Raw genomic sequence first — 17104 nt, forward strand, 5'->3', positions numbered from 1 at the left:
TGAAATGTAATGGAACTCCACTGATGCAGCAAACAGTGTTCAGTCTAATCACTAATCAGGGTTTTTTTGGAACTCAAGCAATGTTTGATGTGCTCAAGTGACAGCAGATATATACCTGTTGTTTGCTTTTAACACAACAGATCCAGCTGGGGCTGGAGTTTGCCTGACATCCAGGGTAGAACACTGGGGCTGTGACACCCTTCAGGTGGATTGGCCCAGCTGCATGAGCAAGGAATGTCTGTCTGTAGACTCTGTGCTTCTGTTTCTACAGCCAGGCTCAAACATTCTCCCTTAGCTTTATGAGTGTTGTCTAAAGTTGCAAAATAATTCATTGGGGACAGACATGACCAAAACAAGAGAAACAAAAACCCCTAACCAAAGACAGAAGCCTGTCATGCACATGAGCAGTTCTCAGCCATGTCTGCTGCTTTAATAGTCTGTCAAACCAGCTCTTCCTTGCTTTGCTTCAGAACTGTTTGTCTTCAACACAGGGTTTCCTCTTCCAGAAAACAGCACAGAAAATTCATGACTTGTGCTTTGCAAGTGGATACAGATTTTTCAGGACAGTGTGGTTTAAAAATGTTTTTTATGGATAAATTAATAAAGGCTATGTCACCTGGTGCTTAAATAAAAAAACAGTGATCATTCTGCTGAACCAAGAAACCTATTTTTAAAAAAGTAAATAGCTCTAGTACTTTAACTTAATTTTATTGTCATAGGTTTGAACGGTTTAATTTTCTTTTTTAACAGGAAATCCTCTCACATCTTAACTATTAAAATTTTGTAGCTGTCTCATTACTGTTTTCCTATCCCTTTTTGTTTTCTAAACTGTAGCATTAGCTCCTTGTATCAAGCCCTCTTTTTCTGTCCCTCAGATAGGAGAAACATCAGTGCTAGTTGGTCATCATTGAGAAACAAAGTGAAACTGGTTCTTTATGGGTTTGTATCTTGCATGGTTATGCAGAACAAGTTTAGTATTGTATAAAACAACCCTTCCTGCCTTCTTTTCTAAAGATAAAATGTTCTTTGTTTCCTACTGTGTTGTGATCTGACAAGGGCATCATAAAGACTTCAGTTATCTTTTTTGGCAAAATCAGAGGGGATTCAGTCAAACCAGCCTCCTGAAGAAGTTATGGTGGGGTCTTGTTCATTTATGGTTTGTTTTGTTTTTTTTTTTTTTTTTTTTATTCCTTTTTTAAATTGCTCCTGGGTTTAAGGCCATGCATCTGATGGTGCCAATTTTACCTTTCCCAGAGCTGAGAGCAGTGAGGCCTGTGCTGCTCCTTGGGGATTGCAGCTGGGCTTTGTGCAGGACTTGCTGAGCAGAAATCTGTTGCACAGGCTTGGTGTTTGTCAGTCCCCCAAGGACATCCCTCCCTTGCCCATGTGCTGATAAGTATTCTGTCTTTTCCTTTGATCCTCTGATGAAAAGTGCATGCTTCATCTCCGACTCGTGAGTGATGTTTCTTTCTCTTTTTTCTCTCTCCTTGTCTTAATTTCCTGGCTTCTCTCCTGTTCCTTTCCCTTTATTCTCTCCTCTTTGTTTCTGATGCAGAGATGAAGATTGTTGGGTGTAAGTTTCTGTTTTTCTGTGTAATGTCTGCTTTTTGCTTGCTTTTTTCCCATTTTCATATCTTCCATGGAATGTTGGGATTGATAAAGACAGCGAATCATAACATCACAGGGAAACTCTGGTGACAGGGAGGTGCAGCCTTTGCCTCTCTTCATACCACAGGCTTTCAGGCAAATTTAGGAACTGTGACAGGTGAATCAGTAAGAAACAGGTGAGAAGCATCTCAATATCTGTTCAGTCAACGAGCACAAAGTCATGGCAAAAATGCATTGAGGAAAGGACATGGTAAAATCCATCAGCCATTCTCAGAATGTTCATGGCAAGAGTATTAATAAGACCAAAAGCCAATTTTGTAATGATTATCACCAGAAAGTATCTACAGGGAGAATAAAAAGTGTTATTGTCATAAATAAACTTGTGGAAATGGAAAACTGGCGGAGACAAAAAGCATTAAAAAACAACTTCCTACTACTGAAAGGCAACTATTCCAGGGAAATCACTGCATTTAAAAAGGGCATTGTATAAATTCTTTTCTATACATAGAAGTCAAACAATGGGTAGCAAATAACCTAATAAGTATTGCTTGTCCCTTTTCTTTGAAACAATTGTGTTCTGCTCAGTGAAAGCTGGAGAAGCACACGGAGTTAAACTTGCATAATGCTCTCTTTAGAGAAAAAAAAAGCTAATTTAATTTGCCATAGAGGCAGGAGATAAAAGCTTTGTTTCCCCTTGTTGCTGTAATATTGCTCACAATTATGTTAATAGTTGCTCCCTGTAACTATTTCAAGAATATAGGCCTTAAAAAAAGCCTGCTGCCTGGCTGCTGAAGGGCCAGAGAAATGAGCTGCTGGAAGGGCTGGAATGTGATCCCAGCGTGGGACTGTGCCAGGAGCGCAGTGAGAATATGGGGGGGTGCAGAGGGGGTGGCACTGTTAAGGCCAGGAGGGTCAGGTCACACAGTGGGGGGAACAAATATAACACAGACAGGGTGCTGGAGACCCTTCCCAGTGAGCCTTGGCCACTTTGTCCTTGTCCCTTTGGTCTGAGTGATGGGATGAGCACAAAGCTGCTCCCGTCAGCCTCAGCTGTGCTGCAGTCCCTGCCCTTCACAGGAAGCTGTGGGCTTGCACTGGGGGCAGCTGCCCCTCCAGCTGAGGGTGGAGTTCTCCTGTTTGAGATCAGGAGCCCATCAGTGCCCCCTCCAAAGCAGCAGCTCCTGAGAACAGAGGGAGTGTGCAGGGAAATGGGAGAGGCTCAGGCAGGAGGCAGAGCAGTTCCCCTGCAGGGAGCTCAGACACACAGAGCCAGCACACGGGATGGATAACACTGCACAAGAACACAAATCCTCTACACTTTATGCTTTGCTTCAAAGCCTTTCCTTGCTGGCCCAAGGCCTCAGCTGGAGCTGCTGTAACTTGGCTCAGGTCAGTGGGGTGCTGCTGATTGGCTCTGCTTGTTCATTTATGGATGGGACATAAATGCACAGGTTTGGGTTTTCTTCAGAAGCCACTGTGGAAGATACTCTGAATGTCTTTCTTGCCCATTCACTCTTCTGTGAAGTGACACTATTTCTGAAGAGATGCCAAACCCAGAGGTGTTAGAGAGTCCAGCAGACAGTGCAGCACAGTGTGGGGCCCTAAGTGAATAGGACCAGTGCAGCAATTTCATAAAAGCAGACCTAAGCTCAATATTCTGACATTTTTTTCCCCCTTGGCTGCCTAAATTGTAAAAGACCAAACTTCCACCTTAAAAAATCCAATATTCTCTGCATAAATAGTTAATTTAGTTAGCTGAAACTAGATCTACACATGCAGACTTCTGAGAGCTGCTGCTTTTTCCCAGCTTGCAGGGACATATTACATGTCCACAAAGTCACAAGCTCAGAAAAAGAAGTTGTAAGAATTGAGAGACCAGAAATTTGTGTCTCTTTCTCCTGCATAAACTTCTGTGAATTATGTGCCCTTTTTTGATACAGTATTCTGCACAAAACAGGGACCTTTCCTGTCTTGTGGGACCAAAATCTTTAGGATCCCTGAATAAAAAGCGTTTGATTGAATGCAGACAGTTCCTGTAAATTGTTACTATTTTGCACTACAAGTGCCTGGTCAGTCTTCCAGTGGAAAACCTGCACACCCTGTCAGGATAAACTCCCATTTCTTCTGCTGCAGCCTGGACAAGGAGTGGCTGTTGGGCTGCTTCAGGTTATTAGTCTTGAAAATGATAAATAACTATTTGGAAGTCTTCCAGTACATTCCTTTATACTGCAAGTGCAAAATCAATACTTGCCTCATGTAGCCTTTTCCACCACTCCCTTTTGCCCCCATGACCATGAAAATAGTTTCAGGTCAATGCAAGTGAGGCCCCCCCAAGCTATAATCTATGATTTATAATTTAAACAGCTGTATGTTGGACATTGGGCCTCATAAATAGGTTAAAACATACAAAAAAAAAAAAAAAACCAATAAAGGTGAAGGGAATTTATAAAGAAAGAGCCCCAAAAAATATCAGAAGATGATTTTTTGATATTATCATGGAAAATACTGTCTTTCAAGGCAGTTGATTCAGAATTAATGTCAGTAACTATATGTGTATAAAAAGTGCATGGATTATGCTAAAAAGAAGTTTACTTTTGCTTTTAACTGGCAAACATTTGTAGAGAGATGGGTTTTGAAACAAATCCTGTTCTGAAAAATCTGAGGTTTTCAGTTCATCCCTGACAGCCATCCAGCACAGAGACCTCAGCTTAAAATGACATCAGCAGGCTTTGCTCTATAAATACCCATGGCCCACTGGCCTTGTAGCATCTTTTATTCCTCTTCTGCTGCTGGGAGGCCACAGCTCAGCCAGTTCTGTGCTCTGTGCTGCTCTTTGGGAAGGCCTGAGGTGGTGCAGGCTGAGGTCCCAGCCTGGCTGTCCCCCAGAATGCAGGATTTGCTGGCACAGGCACAGGGCTGTTGGTGCAGTCACATCTGCATGAGTGGTCTGACATCCTGAACAAGTGCATTGTTTGTCTCTCTGGCTCTTTGCAATGGAATCCATCTGGCCAAGCCCTGTGTGCCCAGGTCACAGTCTGTGGGGCTGGAGCTGCCCAGGCCACTCCTGCTCCTGCAGATGCCACCGTGGGCCTGACCTGTGCCAGGTGTCCCATGCCCACTGTCCCATGCCCACTGTCCCATGGCAGGTGTCCCTCAGGTGTCCCTCAGTGTCCCATGCCAGGTGTCCCTCAGGTGTCCCTCAGTGTCCCTGCCCGCTGTCCCTGCATGCCCAGCCCCACGTGGGGCTGAGCTTTCTCTCTGGCCCTGCACACTCAGAGCAGAGGCTGCAATGAGCTGCTCTGTGCTCAAGCCCTTGTTCTGGCTTCTGTGCCACCCGCTGGGGTAGCAGAGCTCAAATCTCCCAAAACCACAAGCAAATGGAGGAAAACAAAGGGCTTGTGAGGCCTCAGGTCAACTCATATGCTAGGAAAAGGTGATTGCTCCTTGTAGGAAGGTGATTTCCACCAAAATAATCACCCTACCTGATGGTTAACTGCTTTTTCTCTTTGTTAGATGCATTTGCTTCCTATTTTTACTGTATGTAGTGATCTTTTTTATTTTTTTGAGGAGCCAATAGACTGTTTTTACAAGAGAAGATACACTGTTATATTTCACTATAACACATTTTCCCATTTTCCCCCTTAATCTTTATGCAAATCCACTGGTTTTAAGATCCCTCTACACCCCACCCCAAAGGCAGTTTTTTTTAATTAGTGGAATAATATCCCTCCTGTTAAGCTTAATAGAAGATAAGATGCTATATATAACCAAATGCTGCCTTTAATTTAGGCTGGAAAATGATTTGCTATCTAACATTGGACTTTGTGTAGCCAGACTGCCTTCCAGAAAAGAGGTCACAAGTAGGGAGCTCCTAAATACTAATTATAGTGAGTACAATTAATTTCTATTAAGATTTACAGCATACAAATTGAAACTTTTTTCCTAATTGAGAAAACCACTGAGAGAAAGGGATGGAGTCTGTTAAGTACGAGAATTGTCAAAGCAAAGGACTCAAACCATATTTTGCTATGAATTTTGTATTTCCTTGCTATCCCTATAATCAGGATAGAGGCATCTCAGCTTGATTTTGATCCCCAGGATAATCTTCTCTATTGTGGCCTGTGGATTGTTGCATTTGGTTTTGCCTTGCTAAGCCAAAGCAGATCCAAGATCCCAGGTCTTTCCCCAAGCTCTTGCTGTCACCTTTTCCCTGTTGGTGCCCCCTGGCAGCTCAGCCTCTGGCTGGGAGGGCTCCCAGCACTGACCCTGCAGGAGAGGGAGGCTCCTGGACAGGAGCAGGTTCTGCACACAGATTGCCATTCACAGAGCTCCCAGCAGGAAGCACTGACTGCAGCCACTGAGCTGGATTTTCCATGCTGAAAGAGTTGGCCTTATCTCCAGAAATAAAACTGAAAGCAAAGGCAGGAACTGAGAGCATCTATTGTTTGTCCCTACAGTAGATTAAGGAACAAGTTCTGTGGGGTTTTAGACTTCAGGAAGAATTTGAAGTGCTGCTTTGAGGGGCACAAAAGGATGTCCCTCAGTGCCTGAAAGCAAATGCTGCCTTATTTCATTGTGCTTCTGATTAATACAGAGATTTAACTGCATCAGTTTCTCCAAGTGGAAGAAACCAGACATTGAAGGAGTCTTTGTTTTTTTTCCATTACTTCATTATTTAGTGTCTTGGGGCTGATTAGCAAAATACTTGCCTTAAAAGGGTTTGAATTTTTTTTTTGGTTGGTTTTGGTATTTTTATATATTGCTCTTTAGTATGTTTGCCTTTCTGGCAAGTGGATAAAAAGAAATGTTAAGGGTGAACCATCATAAAATGGTGACAGTAACTCAATCTTACAGAAAAATAGTTGATACCTGCTGTCCTTTTGGTGTAGGCCTTAGAATTGAGCACATTAGTTTTGAAAGCAGCTTCCCAGATCAGATTCTAAAATAAAACCAAACCAAGTGAGCTAGAGTCTGTGAAAATCAGGATAACAAGATGCTGAGACACAAGCATTTCTATTTCTGAATATAGTAATTTGGTCTGAAAGCTCCTGAAAATGACGTAGTGAGAAGCTGGCAAGTGTCCATACTGCCTGCTTTCATATAGCCATGCATATGGATACCAGAGGCCAGCCAAAAATCTAGCAAAAATTACATTTATAATTCCTTTCTAATCCATCTGAACTGAATTGTGATCAGGTTCCCAAAAAAGCTGCTTTTATTTTGTTGTTATGATAAAACAAAATTATGAAAATACAGAAAATGCTTGAAAAGCTAACTGAACATAATGTTATTCTGATCATCACAAAAATACTATTTTTCATAAAATATCTTGCAAATAGGAAGTCTGAAGCTAAGGATGTTTTATCAGGCTCAGCCTGACACTTCCAGCTCAGCTAACAAGGCACAGTATAGCAGCAAGAGGTTTTTTTCCCTTCCTCACTTACATAATTAAAACCAGTCTTGATCCTGAGTTCACATTATTAAAGGCATTACTAACAATGGTCTGGTTTGATGCACTGATATTAAACTGTTCATCCTTATTAACAATTAACGTGCTTGGAATGATTTGGGCATCAGCCATCGTCTTGCAGAACACAGAGAACGGTGTGAGAATGGAGCTGGGCCAGCCCCGTGTTCCCTGTGGAGTTCAAGGCTGTGGCTCCCTGTGTCCCTGCAGGTGACATCAGGAACGACCTGTACCTGACCCTGGAGAAGGGGGACTTTGAGAGGGGTGGCAAAAGTGTGCAGAAGAACATCGAGGTGACCATGTACGTGCTCTATGCTGATGGAGAGATCCTGAAGGTGAGTGCTCCTCTCCCTGAGAGCCTCAGGTGCTCCCTGCAGGGCAGAGTCTCTGATGCAAGGGAAGAGTTAAAATAAAACTGGCTCTGTCTCTATTTTTTTTATTATGAAGTTTGTAAGCTCTGTATTATGGTCTGTTATAAATCTGTAAGGATTTGGAGCACTTGCCTTATATGGGGATAGAAGACTTGGAGAAAATGCTCAAAAACTGAATAGTCTGTGTGATTTCCAAATGTGATGTCAGTGGCTAAAGTAAAAAAAATTAGAGTAACTGTAATCAGAACTAAGGAGTATAGGCATATCTAAAATTAAATAATGTTTGTCATACACATTCAAACGTGATGAAATGTGATTCCAAGGGAGACTTCTAAATCTGAGTTGTTGGGTTACAGTACTGAATGTAGTTCTGGAAAATAACTTGAATAAAATTTCACCCTGGGTTGGCTCCATTCCAGCTGGGAATGGGGATTGTTTATGTTTCCTGTTTTACCTCCTCTGTTCTTTCGGTTTTATTGGAGAGAAAGAGGTGGGTGGGAGGTTGTGAATCTAGAGAAGTAAACAGGAAGTATTTCAGCATGAGCAGCTATCAGAAATAACTTCCCCCTACCTTTTCTTTTACCTCCACTGCAATGAAATGGGCTCTGTAGCCATTACTGTGGAGAATCTAACACCTAGAAGTGTGTAGGAATACATTGCCACAGTCTTCTGGTTTTAATTGAAAGGAGAGCATTCATTACTACAGCTGCTTATGGTTTCATGAAATGTGAAGTGTATTTCTTGTAAGGAACTCGTTTGTGCTCAGAGCTGCTGCAGGAAGATCAGATTCCTTTTCTGCCTAAGCTTTTCAAACTGAGTTGCGAAGTTTGAATCATCACTTGATTTCAGTCTGCCAAGGACAAAGAGGAGTCCCTCAAATTGCAATATCAGCATCTTCAAATGCTAACACATGATGGTGCCTAATGATTACATACAAAAGCCAGATCGTTTCTAGTCATTATCAGTCTTAACTTGGGTGAGTTTGGTTGGAGTGGTCATTCACAGAGATGAAGTTGGTTTTTCATTGGCTTTGCCTGTTATTACTATTGGAAGTACATTGGGGCTTTACATGGCAGAGTGGGACAGGCGTGGCACAAACATTGGAAAGGATGGTCAGTCCAGTTAGAAAAAATCAGGTGAACAGATTGTCCTGAGAAGCTGTGGCTGCCCCATCCCTGGGAGAGCTCAAGGCCAGGAACTCTGAGCAGCCTGGCCTGGTGGGAAGTGTCCCTGCCCATGGCAGGGGTTTGGAACAAGATGAGCTTTAAAGTCCTTTTCAACACAAACCATTCCAGTATTTGCCATAAAGGAGAGACTTTATATAGAAAGGATCTTTGTGGGGTTTTAAAATTTAGATCACATTTAAATTAAACTCTCTGTCCCAGTTTTTATGGTATTGCTCCTCTGTGCAGTTGCAGTCAGAGCAGCAGAGACACTTGGTTTGTGTCTGGGAGATCTTTGGTTCCTGGTGTTTAGTGCTGCCTGTGAATGTGGGCAGAACCCTGAAAGCTGATGGAGCCTGGAGCACTGGCTGCTCTCCTGGCTGCAGTGCCCTCCACCATCCCTGCCCCAAGGCCTCTCTGGAGCAGAGCTGCCAACACAGGCTCTGTGTGCAGTCACACAGGAGGGGGGAAGTGGCCACAGTTTTGATCTGATTTTAGAGTAAAATCCTTAAACTTGTCCCAAGCAGCAGCACAACCCAAATCTGAATTGTGCCTTTGTGAAGCCTTTAGCAGAACCATGCACAGCATTAATGAGAATTTTCTCAGCTCCTCATTGCTGCTGAGTGTATCTTGATCCAGAAATAGTCCTATTGAAAGGAGTGAAATTACCTCCAGAATGTAGTGCTGTTCAAAATGAAAATGAGTATTTCCTTCTCAAAATGGTCTTATTCAATTGTTAGTATCTTTCAATGTAGTCTGAAAAATTTAAAAAAAAATCCTTTGACACATTTCTCACTTGTTTCTTCTTTCTATTCCAGTAGCAGGAATAGCCTATGAATTCTAAGGCACACCTTTAACAATAGAGATTTCCTGATTGGTTTTCTAGTTTAGCTTCCCTTCCCTGCTTCTGCCCTCTAATTCCTCTGCATATTTGGGTCTCAGGGTCACCAGGTGTCTGGAGATTAGTCTGATGTTTGTATTCTGCAGATCACAATTTAGAATTAAAGACTTACCAGTCTGCCCTCCTCAGACAATGACTGTAGTAGAACTGCATGGGAGCTAAGTTAACAATCAGAAGGAGAGACTATTGATTTATTTGAAGTTCACAGCATGCAACTGCATTCAAAGACTGGCAGTTTGTCAGCCAGAGCAGGTGGCTTCTTGATGGGACAAAAAAAGCTCACATTAAAATTTGAATTTTTACTGTACCTTGTAGGGAAAATAGAAATACTGTTTTGTTTGCTCCTATGAGCCTGATGCAGAATGAGGTTTTGGAATTGCTGTGTTGAGGCCCAACCATTTATTCTTGTTACAGAATAGAACTGGAATCTTAGAGGTGTTCTGGGTTGCAGTTCTGGCACTGCTCTCTACTAACCTGTTATTATCTGCAACACTTAATTCTTGCTGCTGTATTAAAAAAATGTGGGGTTGTGACTCATCCCATGTGGTGGCTGAGGATTATGTGAGAGGACTGAGCTGTGTGAGTTCAGCCTTCAGTCACTCAGTTTGGATCAGAGCCTTTGCACTGAGTCCCTGTCAACACAGGCTGTCCTTGCATTGAATCCCAGAATTCCAGAGAGCATTTCTTCCCTTTTGGGCACCTTCACAAATTCTTCACTTTGTCAAAGCCAGCAGATTATTGCCAGGGGTTGAACTGAGTCTGGTTAATGGGATGTTCTTGACTGGGCAGTCAGATGGTTACTGATTTTAAAAAAATCAACATTTCTGGTATTTTCTTGGGTTAAAATTTATAGACGCCTTGGGGAAATGACCAGTAGCAGTTCTTGTCATCATATTGTTCCATGGGGGGTTTTTACATCAGAATTTATATTCCATGTGTTATTCTTGGTCTGCTTAGCTTGTTTCTTCCTGGATTCATTATCCTTGGACATGCTAAGACTGAAGAATCTCCAAGCTGTCTTTTTTCTGCTTGGTTTGGAGAGATGATGGATCTCCTGCATCTCTTTGTCAGTGCTGGGTCCAGAGCATGGGTTAGTGCTCATATATTAAAAAATGTGCTACCTGTTCCATGTCTTCATCACAAAGGACCTTTTACTGTCCTTTTTTCAAGACTTCAATATTTTAAGAATTTCTTTTATTTTCTGAACAATATCAGTTCATGTTTTTCTTCATCTGTATTATTGTGAAGGCACAGATTGGGCAAGATCTCTGAGTTTGTTATATCTCAAGGCAGAAATTTAGATCTAATTATGTTTTTAGTGATGAGTGTTAAGACAGAAATTCTTTGCTTACCACTGAGGAATTAACTTGATTAGAAGTTTCTGGGATACTTGATGAGGCTGGATAGTTGTAGTTTTGAAAGATGAATATTGGTAAAGAGCTTGGAAAGGTCACTTATCACTTCTGAACTCAGATACTGAAGCAGAAATCTGGTTAAAGGATCTTTTCACAGAAAGCTAATATTACAAGTGATGGTCCTATTGTATCCTATTTTTGGACTCAGTTTTATATATTTGGACTTAGGTGTTTATTGTATCTACTCAGTACTTGATGGAAAACTTAGCTTAAATAATAACTTAAGATACTGGGATTCATCCAGTAGCACAGGTCTCTTAGTTCACCCTTTGACCTGAAACAAAATTCCAAGATCTAAATTCAAATTTCATTGTGTCTGAATTTCTGCTTCTGGCTCCTTTATGTCCACAGAAAGCCATTGTTGGGAATTTAGCTGCTAGAAAATGGAAAAGTACAAAACCATGGCTAATTCCAAGTCCTGCACCTGCACAGATAGCAGTGTCCTTGGGCCTAGCTGTGGTATGATAACAAACAGTGAAAGAGACACGAGAAAAGAGAGATGTAACCCCTAAGGAATGAGGATGAGTTGATAGTATAGTTTAACCAATAGATTGCTTGGCTTACAGAATATTCATAAGCTTATTATTTGCTGTGTAAGTGTTTGATACTTTCTTCAATAAACTGGACCTGAGGAACTGGGACCGGACTGGACCTAAGGGGCCTGTGATGAACCAACTGGTGTCCTGGTCCCCTTCCTTCGACAAGCCATGAATTATATAAAGGTTATATAAATTATATATATACACACAATTTAATATAACTATAGAAATGATATGAAGGCCATCACTGGCTGAGTGAATGGCTCCTGGGTGCTGCCGTGCTGTGCTCACTGCTCCGTTTCCCTTGGTGGCAGGACTGCATCAGCCTGGGCTCGGGCGAGCCGAGCCGCAGCGCGTACCACTCCTTCGTGCTGTACCACAACAACAGCCCGCGCTGGGGCGAGATCATCAAACTGCCCATCCCCATCGACCGCTTCCGCGGCTCCCACCTGCGCTTCGAGTTCCGCCACTGCTCCAGTGAGTGCCCCACGGCTCCTGCAGGGGAGCCACAGCTGCACCAGTCACTGGGGGGAGCAGGGGAGGGAGGCCGGCCTGACACAGTGAGGGGGCTCTGCTAAGCCTTTTGCTGAATTTTTCAAGCAGCACACTGAAAACATGGGGAACGGTCAGTGCAGGGCAAAGCAATTTGTAGATGTTTGTCCCTGCTGTTCTTTTGTTGGGGTTTTCTGTAGAATGTTTTCTTTGCAGGATAAACAGTTTAGATTTTGCTGTGTTTGGCATGTCTATGTTTGATTTGAAGCTTGTTAGTCCTTTACATAGAACCAGAAAAAAGGTATTGGAATTAGAAAAGTTGTTTGTTATGTAGCTGCTTGTTTTCTTTTAGGCATGTGGAGAAGTTGGTGAGTAATCTTGTATATATTGACAAGGTATGCACAAATACAATTCCTTCTTTCTATCTCTTGCTGCAGCAAAGGACAAGGGAGAAAAGAAACTCTTTGGTTTTGCATTCACCCCATTGATGAGAGATGATGGCACGACCTTGTCAGATGACATCCATGAGCTTTATGTTTATAAGGTACCAGTTCTCTGCAGACTTTTCACTGCTCATCTCTACTTCATTACTTAAATGACTAATGGTCATTACATTATCCATCTCCCCCTTCTTAGAAGTTTGTGAGGAACAGATGAATAGTGGTTTCAAAATTTTATACATTGAAAATCACATGGTTTGGCTAGAGCCTTCTATTCTAGGTGCAGCTTACCTTTTCCATCCTGATGATAATGATTTATCTGCTATTAATCCCATCCATTTTGACTTCAAACACGCTGGTGTTCATGAGCATTCAGCACTTCTACCAGCCTGAGCAATTGCTCAGTGCCTTCGCAAGATGACATTGTGCTGGATTCAAATGTCTCGTGCTGCAGTGCCAGAGCTTGGCAGCCCTGCAGCAAGAGATTTGGGCACTGGGGTTTTTCCTTCCTGCTGATTCACCTGGGTTTATTTGTTCAGTACCATTTTCAGGCAGCAGCACTAAGTTTACCTCTGGAAGATCTGGTGAGTTCTAACGAGGCAGTGGTTGGAGATAACTCTGTAGAGCTGGGTCTCTTCTGGTGTGCACCCACAAAAATCCCAACACAGGCACTGTTGGGGAACTGCTGACAGGCTCTGGGTGTGTGGGATGAGATGGACAAGGTGCAACTCCCCCCTTGTGCTGTCCCTGCAGTGTGATGAGAACAGCACGTTCAACAACCACGCGCTCTACCTGGGGCTGCCCTGCTGCAAGGAGGATTACAACGGCTGCCCCAACATCCCCTCCAGCCTCATCTTCCAGCGCAGCACCAAAGAGACCTTCTCAGTCTCCACACAGCTCTCTTCTACCAAACTGACCCAGAATGGTGAGTTGCTGATCCCTCAGAACTGCCCAAGGCAGCAGGAATTAGGAAAGAGAGGAAAAAAAATTCACTGTTAGCACTTCTATGCAGTCCAGAGTTTGTTTTGCTTAGCTTTGACAGAGTGGCTCAGTAAATAAGATTTTTTTTACAGCAACGTCCCTAATGCGCAAACAGACAGGAGTGGATTGTCCACAGTGCAGTGTCAAGTCACACAGGGAAAAATGCAACCTTTACTCTTTCCAAAGCCCTTTCCCATTCCTCCATTCCTTTCTCCATTAGCAGTATTAACTCACTCCATATTGTACTTCTTGTTTTCTATTATATGTATGTGTCATTTCCCAAGAAGTGTGGTCTGCATCCAGAGAAGTGCAAAGTGATGAATCTGATGGGTCTGAGGTTGCCATTCTTCCCTCTGTGTGTGGTTCTAGCTCTTCCTTCCTCTCTCTGCAGTGGATCTGCTTGCCCTGCTCAAGTGGAAAGCTTACCCAGACCGAGTGATGGATATTCTGGGAAGACTGAGACATGTCAGTGGCGAGGAGATTGTAAAGGTACTGCATTAAATTACAGCCTCTGGATGTATCTGTGATAGGCACTGAGTTCAGAGCTGCAGGCCACTTCTGAAGGCTTCCTCTCACTGTGCTTTTTGATTCGCACTGTGAATTTTCACCCTGTATGAATTGGGATTTTATTATGACATGAAACTGGACAGGAAGATACCCTTGAGAATCAGTGCACAGTCAGTCTGTGGGATCAAAGCAGAGCTAAACCTTGGTCAGATTCTCTCAGCCACATGTGCTGGCTCCTCAGCACCAGCGGTTGCAGCCTGCAGTCCCACACAGCTGCTGGTGTGGGACAGTGTGGGACACAGACACTGACCCTGGCAGGGGCTCTCTGCTGCATCCAGCCAGCAGTGCCCCAGGCTTCTGGCTGCCAGCTCATCATTTCACCAGGTTGTGTGGCCACTGCTGCTCTACATGATAACCTGGTGTGGCCTGAGCTTCCTTAGGGGCCAGAACTTCCAATTGCCTTTGAATACTTGTGGTGTCAGCAAAACAAAGTTCATTTCTGGTAATCTTAGATGTGCTGGGAACTTTCTATAAATCTGGAAGTAAAAGCTGATTTCTAACACAAGCAACCAATGAGAAGAAGTTGAAGACAAATACTATCACATAATAAGCAGTTTATCATTAAAACCACTTTAGTGTAACTCATTTGAGTGCTGCCATATCTGTTATGAACGTTACTCTTTGTGATAACTTGGTAACAGTAACAGGGCAGCACAAATCCCATTTGTATTGGAATTCTTCAAGAATGTCATGTTTTGTACACCTCATTTGTAGGGCAGTACAAGTATCTGGTTTTTATAGAGAAAGAAGAAGAAAGATATGGATTGAATTATTTCATGGGGACAAGTAATTGATTCTCCCCATAAATCAACTGTCATTTGGCAGTGGGATATGAAGAACAGAATGTAATAATTCAGAAAAAAAGTCATTTTATCATTTCAGGGACTTCATAAATTGTTATAATTTATTTCTTGTTGTCCACATCAGAAATTTAAGTAGAATAGATTAAAAAATCATGAGAGAATGTGCAGTTAACAATCTCCAGCACTCTCCTTCACACTCATCCTTTTGGAGACTGTGCTTTGAGAAGAAAAATCACTGACCTGTCAGTGCTCAACAAGCTGTGGAGTTAAGGGTGAAAGAAGCAATTGGCAACATGGAACTTGCCCCAATTAATGCTTGTTAGAAAAGCTTTACTTTCTGTCATTTAACAAAAATTTCAATATTAAACATAATTTAATGTACTGGCCAGCCTCAGATCTGATGCTGAACGGTACCTGAGACCCCAATGATTTGAGAATGAGAGCAAGTTCTTTGCCACTGTGTCAGGCAGCACTTGCAGTCAGCTTAAAGTGAGAGGAACACTCAGTCAAAATTAAAAATCAGGTATAGAGTACATATTTCTTATTTTTTGGTTTTCTGTCACTTTTGTTTGAAAATATTCCTTTCAGAATAAAGAGAAAAATTTGTCTTTGTAAAATCAAATTAAAATCTATCACATCATATGGATGAACCTGAAGTGGTTTATCCTTGCCAAGTTTTTCACAACAATATTAACATGTATAAACTAATTAAAGCAGGGGAGAAATAACCTTTTGAATACAATTTAAGTTTAAATTCTTTGTTTATGTTGTTTTAGTTCCTACAAGATATTCTGGACACGTTGTTTGTAGTTTTGGATGACAACACAGAGAAGTATGGTCTGTTGGTCTTTCAGTCTCTGGTAAGCTGCTGGATTATTTACCTCGTGCTCAGTGAGTTTTAAGTTCCTTATGGTCATGTTACTAGTACTGTGTTTCTGTCAGATATGAAATACTCAGCTGGCCCAGCCGTGCCTTCTGGAATGATCTTGGGTGAGGAGGGCAGGCTGACCTCAGCCCCTGCAGGGGCAGCAATATTCACTGTAACGTGGGAGAAGCAACCAGCAATACCTGATCACACAGCAGTGACTGCTTAAAGCAGCTCATGCATTTCAATGCTCCTTACCTTGGGTCACTTGTCTGTAGTCCCCTGGCAGCAATGTGCAGCTCCTTGAGCTGGGCTCCCTTCTCACTGTCCCCAGGTGTTCATCATCAACCTGCTCCGTGACAGCAAGTACTTCCACTTCCGGCCCGTGATGGACACCTACATCCAGAAGCACTTTGCAGGAGCTCTGGCTTACAAGTAGGTCTTGTGTTCCTCCCCCTGAGAGGCAGCATCACCAAGCCTGGGAATGGTGCCACCATCAGGATCACAACCTTGGTGGCAGCAGTGCCCCCAAAAGTAGAGCTACTCACCTGGAAGTTTTCCAGCACAGCTGTAGGGAAAAGCTGCCAAATGTCCCCAGTGGCTCAGCATGGTTGGGCATTTCTCTTTCCCTTCTGGACTGGCAAATCTTTCTTTTCTTTCTTTTTTGCTTTTTTTAACTGAAGAGACACTCAGCAACAACTCATTATCAGTCTGTAGTCTATACAAATGAGCTCTCGAGAGCATGTGCATTCCTCATCTTAAGGATGCTGGGAGACATGACTTGTGTGACTTAGAGAACTAATTGTAACTTCCAAAGTAGACAGATATTCACAGAAGATGTTCTATTTGGTTACAGTTTAATTTCAGTAGATCAGAAATTTAAATTTCACTGTCACTTTGATGATTCTGTCTTATTTCCTGGTATTCAAAAGAGTCTTGCATCAGAGAATGAGACAGACCTTTCACTAACAGTTACCCTTCAGGTTGTTGGGGTTTTCTTTTAGACCATTGCTTTTGTATATTTGAGTATATTCTATCTTTGGCCACAGTAAGCTATAAAAAACAGCTAATAATTTCTTTTGATTCTTTTAAGCAAGTCACATTTTTGTGTTATTAAAATAAATGTGAAAAATACTCTATCAGTATTTTTTGCAGGTAGAAACCCATAGATAATACACAACACTGGAAGGCACAGTTGTGTTCAGAGGGTAAAAAGGTTTCTGCCTTGTGTTAATTAGCACCTCTTTCAGACAAAACAAATGTTTTTTGGTGATCTGATGTCTGAAATAAAACATGGGTTTAATGCAGCTTTGTAAGTTAATCCAGATGGTCTCGTGTACTTAGCAAAATAGATGCAGGTATTTTCTTTGTGATCTCAGTTTCTAAAGGCTTCTTACTAAGATGAGAGCTGGGATCTCTTACTAAAACAAATGTGTATTTTGGTCTTAGAACCATGCCTTTATCAAAGCTACCTTTCTAACAACACCTTTTT

At 42.3% G+C, this 17104-nt stretch overlaps 1 protein-coding gene across 11 annotated transcripts in view; it reads left to right on the forward strand.

Moving 5' to 3' along the window:
* DOCK3 (dedicator of cytokinesis 3) overlaps nucleotides 1–17104 on the forward strand; it is a 184913-nt gene that overhangs the window by 108235 nt on the left and 59574 nt on the right. For all 11 annotated transcript variants that reach the window (XM_074550057.1, XM_026792412.2, XM_026792415.2 and 8 more), the window contains exons 15-21: nucleotides 7286–7410; nucleotides 11779–11941; nucleotides 12394–12500; nucleotides 13150–13321; nucleotides 13769–13866; nucleotides 15524–15607; nucleotides 15947–16047. In XM_074550057.1, coding sequence (XP_074406158.1) covers nucleotides 7286–7410; nucleotides 11779–11941; nucleotides 12394–12500; nucleotides 13150–13321; nucleotides 13769–13866; nucleotides 15524–15607; nucleotides 15947–16047 — 850 coding nt within the window. The remainder of the gene's footprint in view (nucleotides 1–7285; nucleotides 7411–11778; nucleotides 11942–12393; nucleotides 12501–13149; nucleotides 13322–13768; nucleotides 13867–15523; nucleotides 15608–15946; nucleotides 16048–17104) is intronic.

The sequence above is a fragment of the Zonotrichia albicollis genome, chromosome 12, assembly GCF_047830755.1.
Source record: "Zonotrichia albicollis isolate bZonAlb1 chromosome 12, bZonAlb1.hap1, whole genome shotgun sequence".
NCBI lineage: Eukaryota > Metazoa > Chordata > Aves > Passeriformes > Passerellidae > Zonotrichia > Zonotrichia albicollis.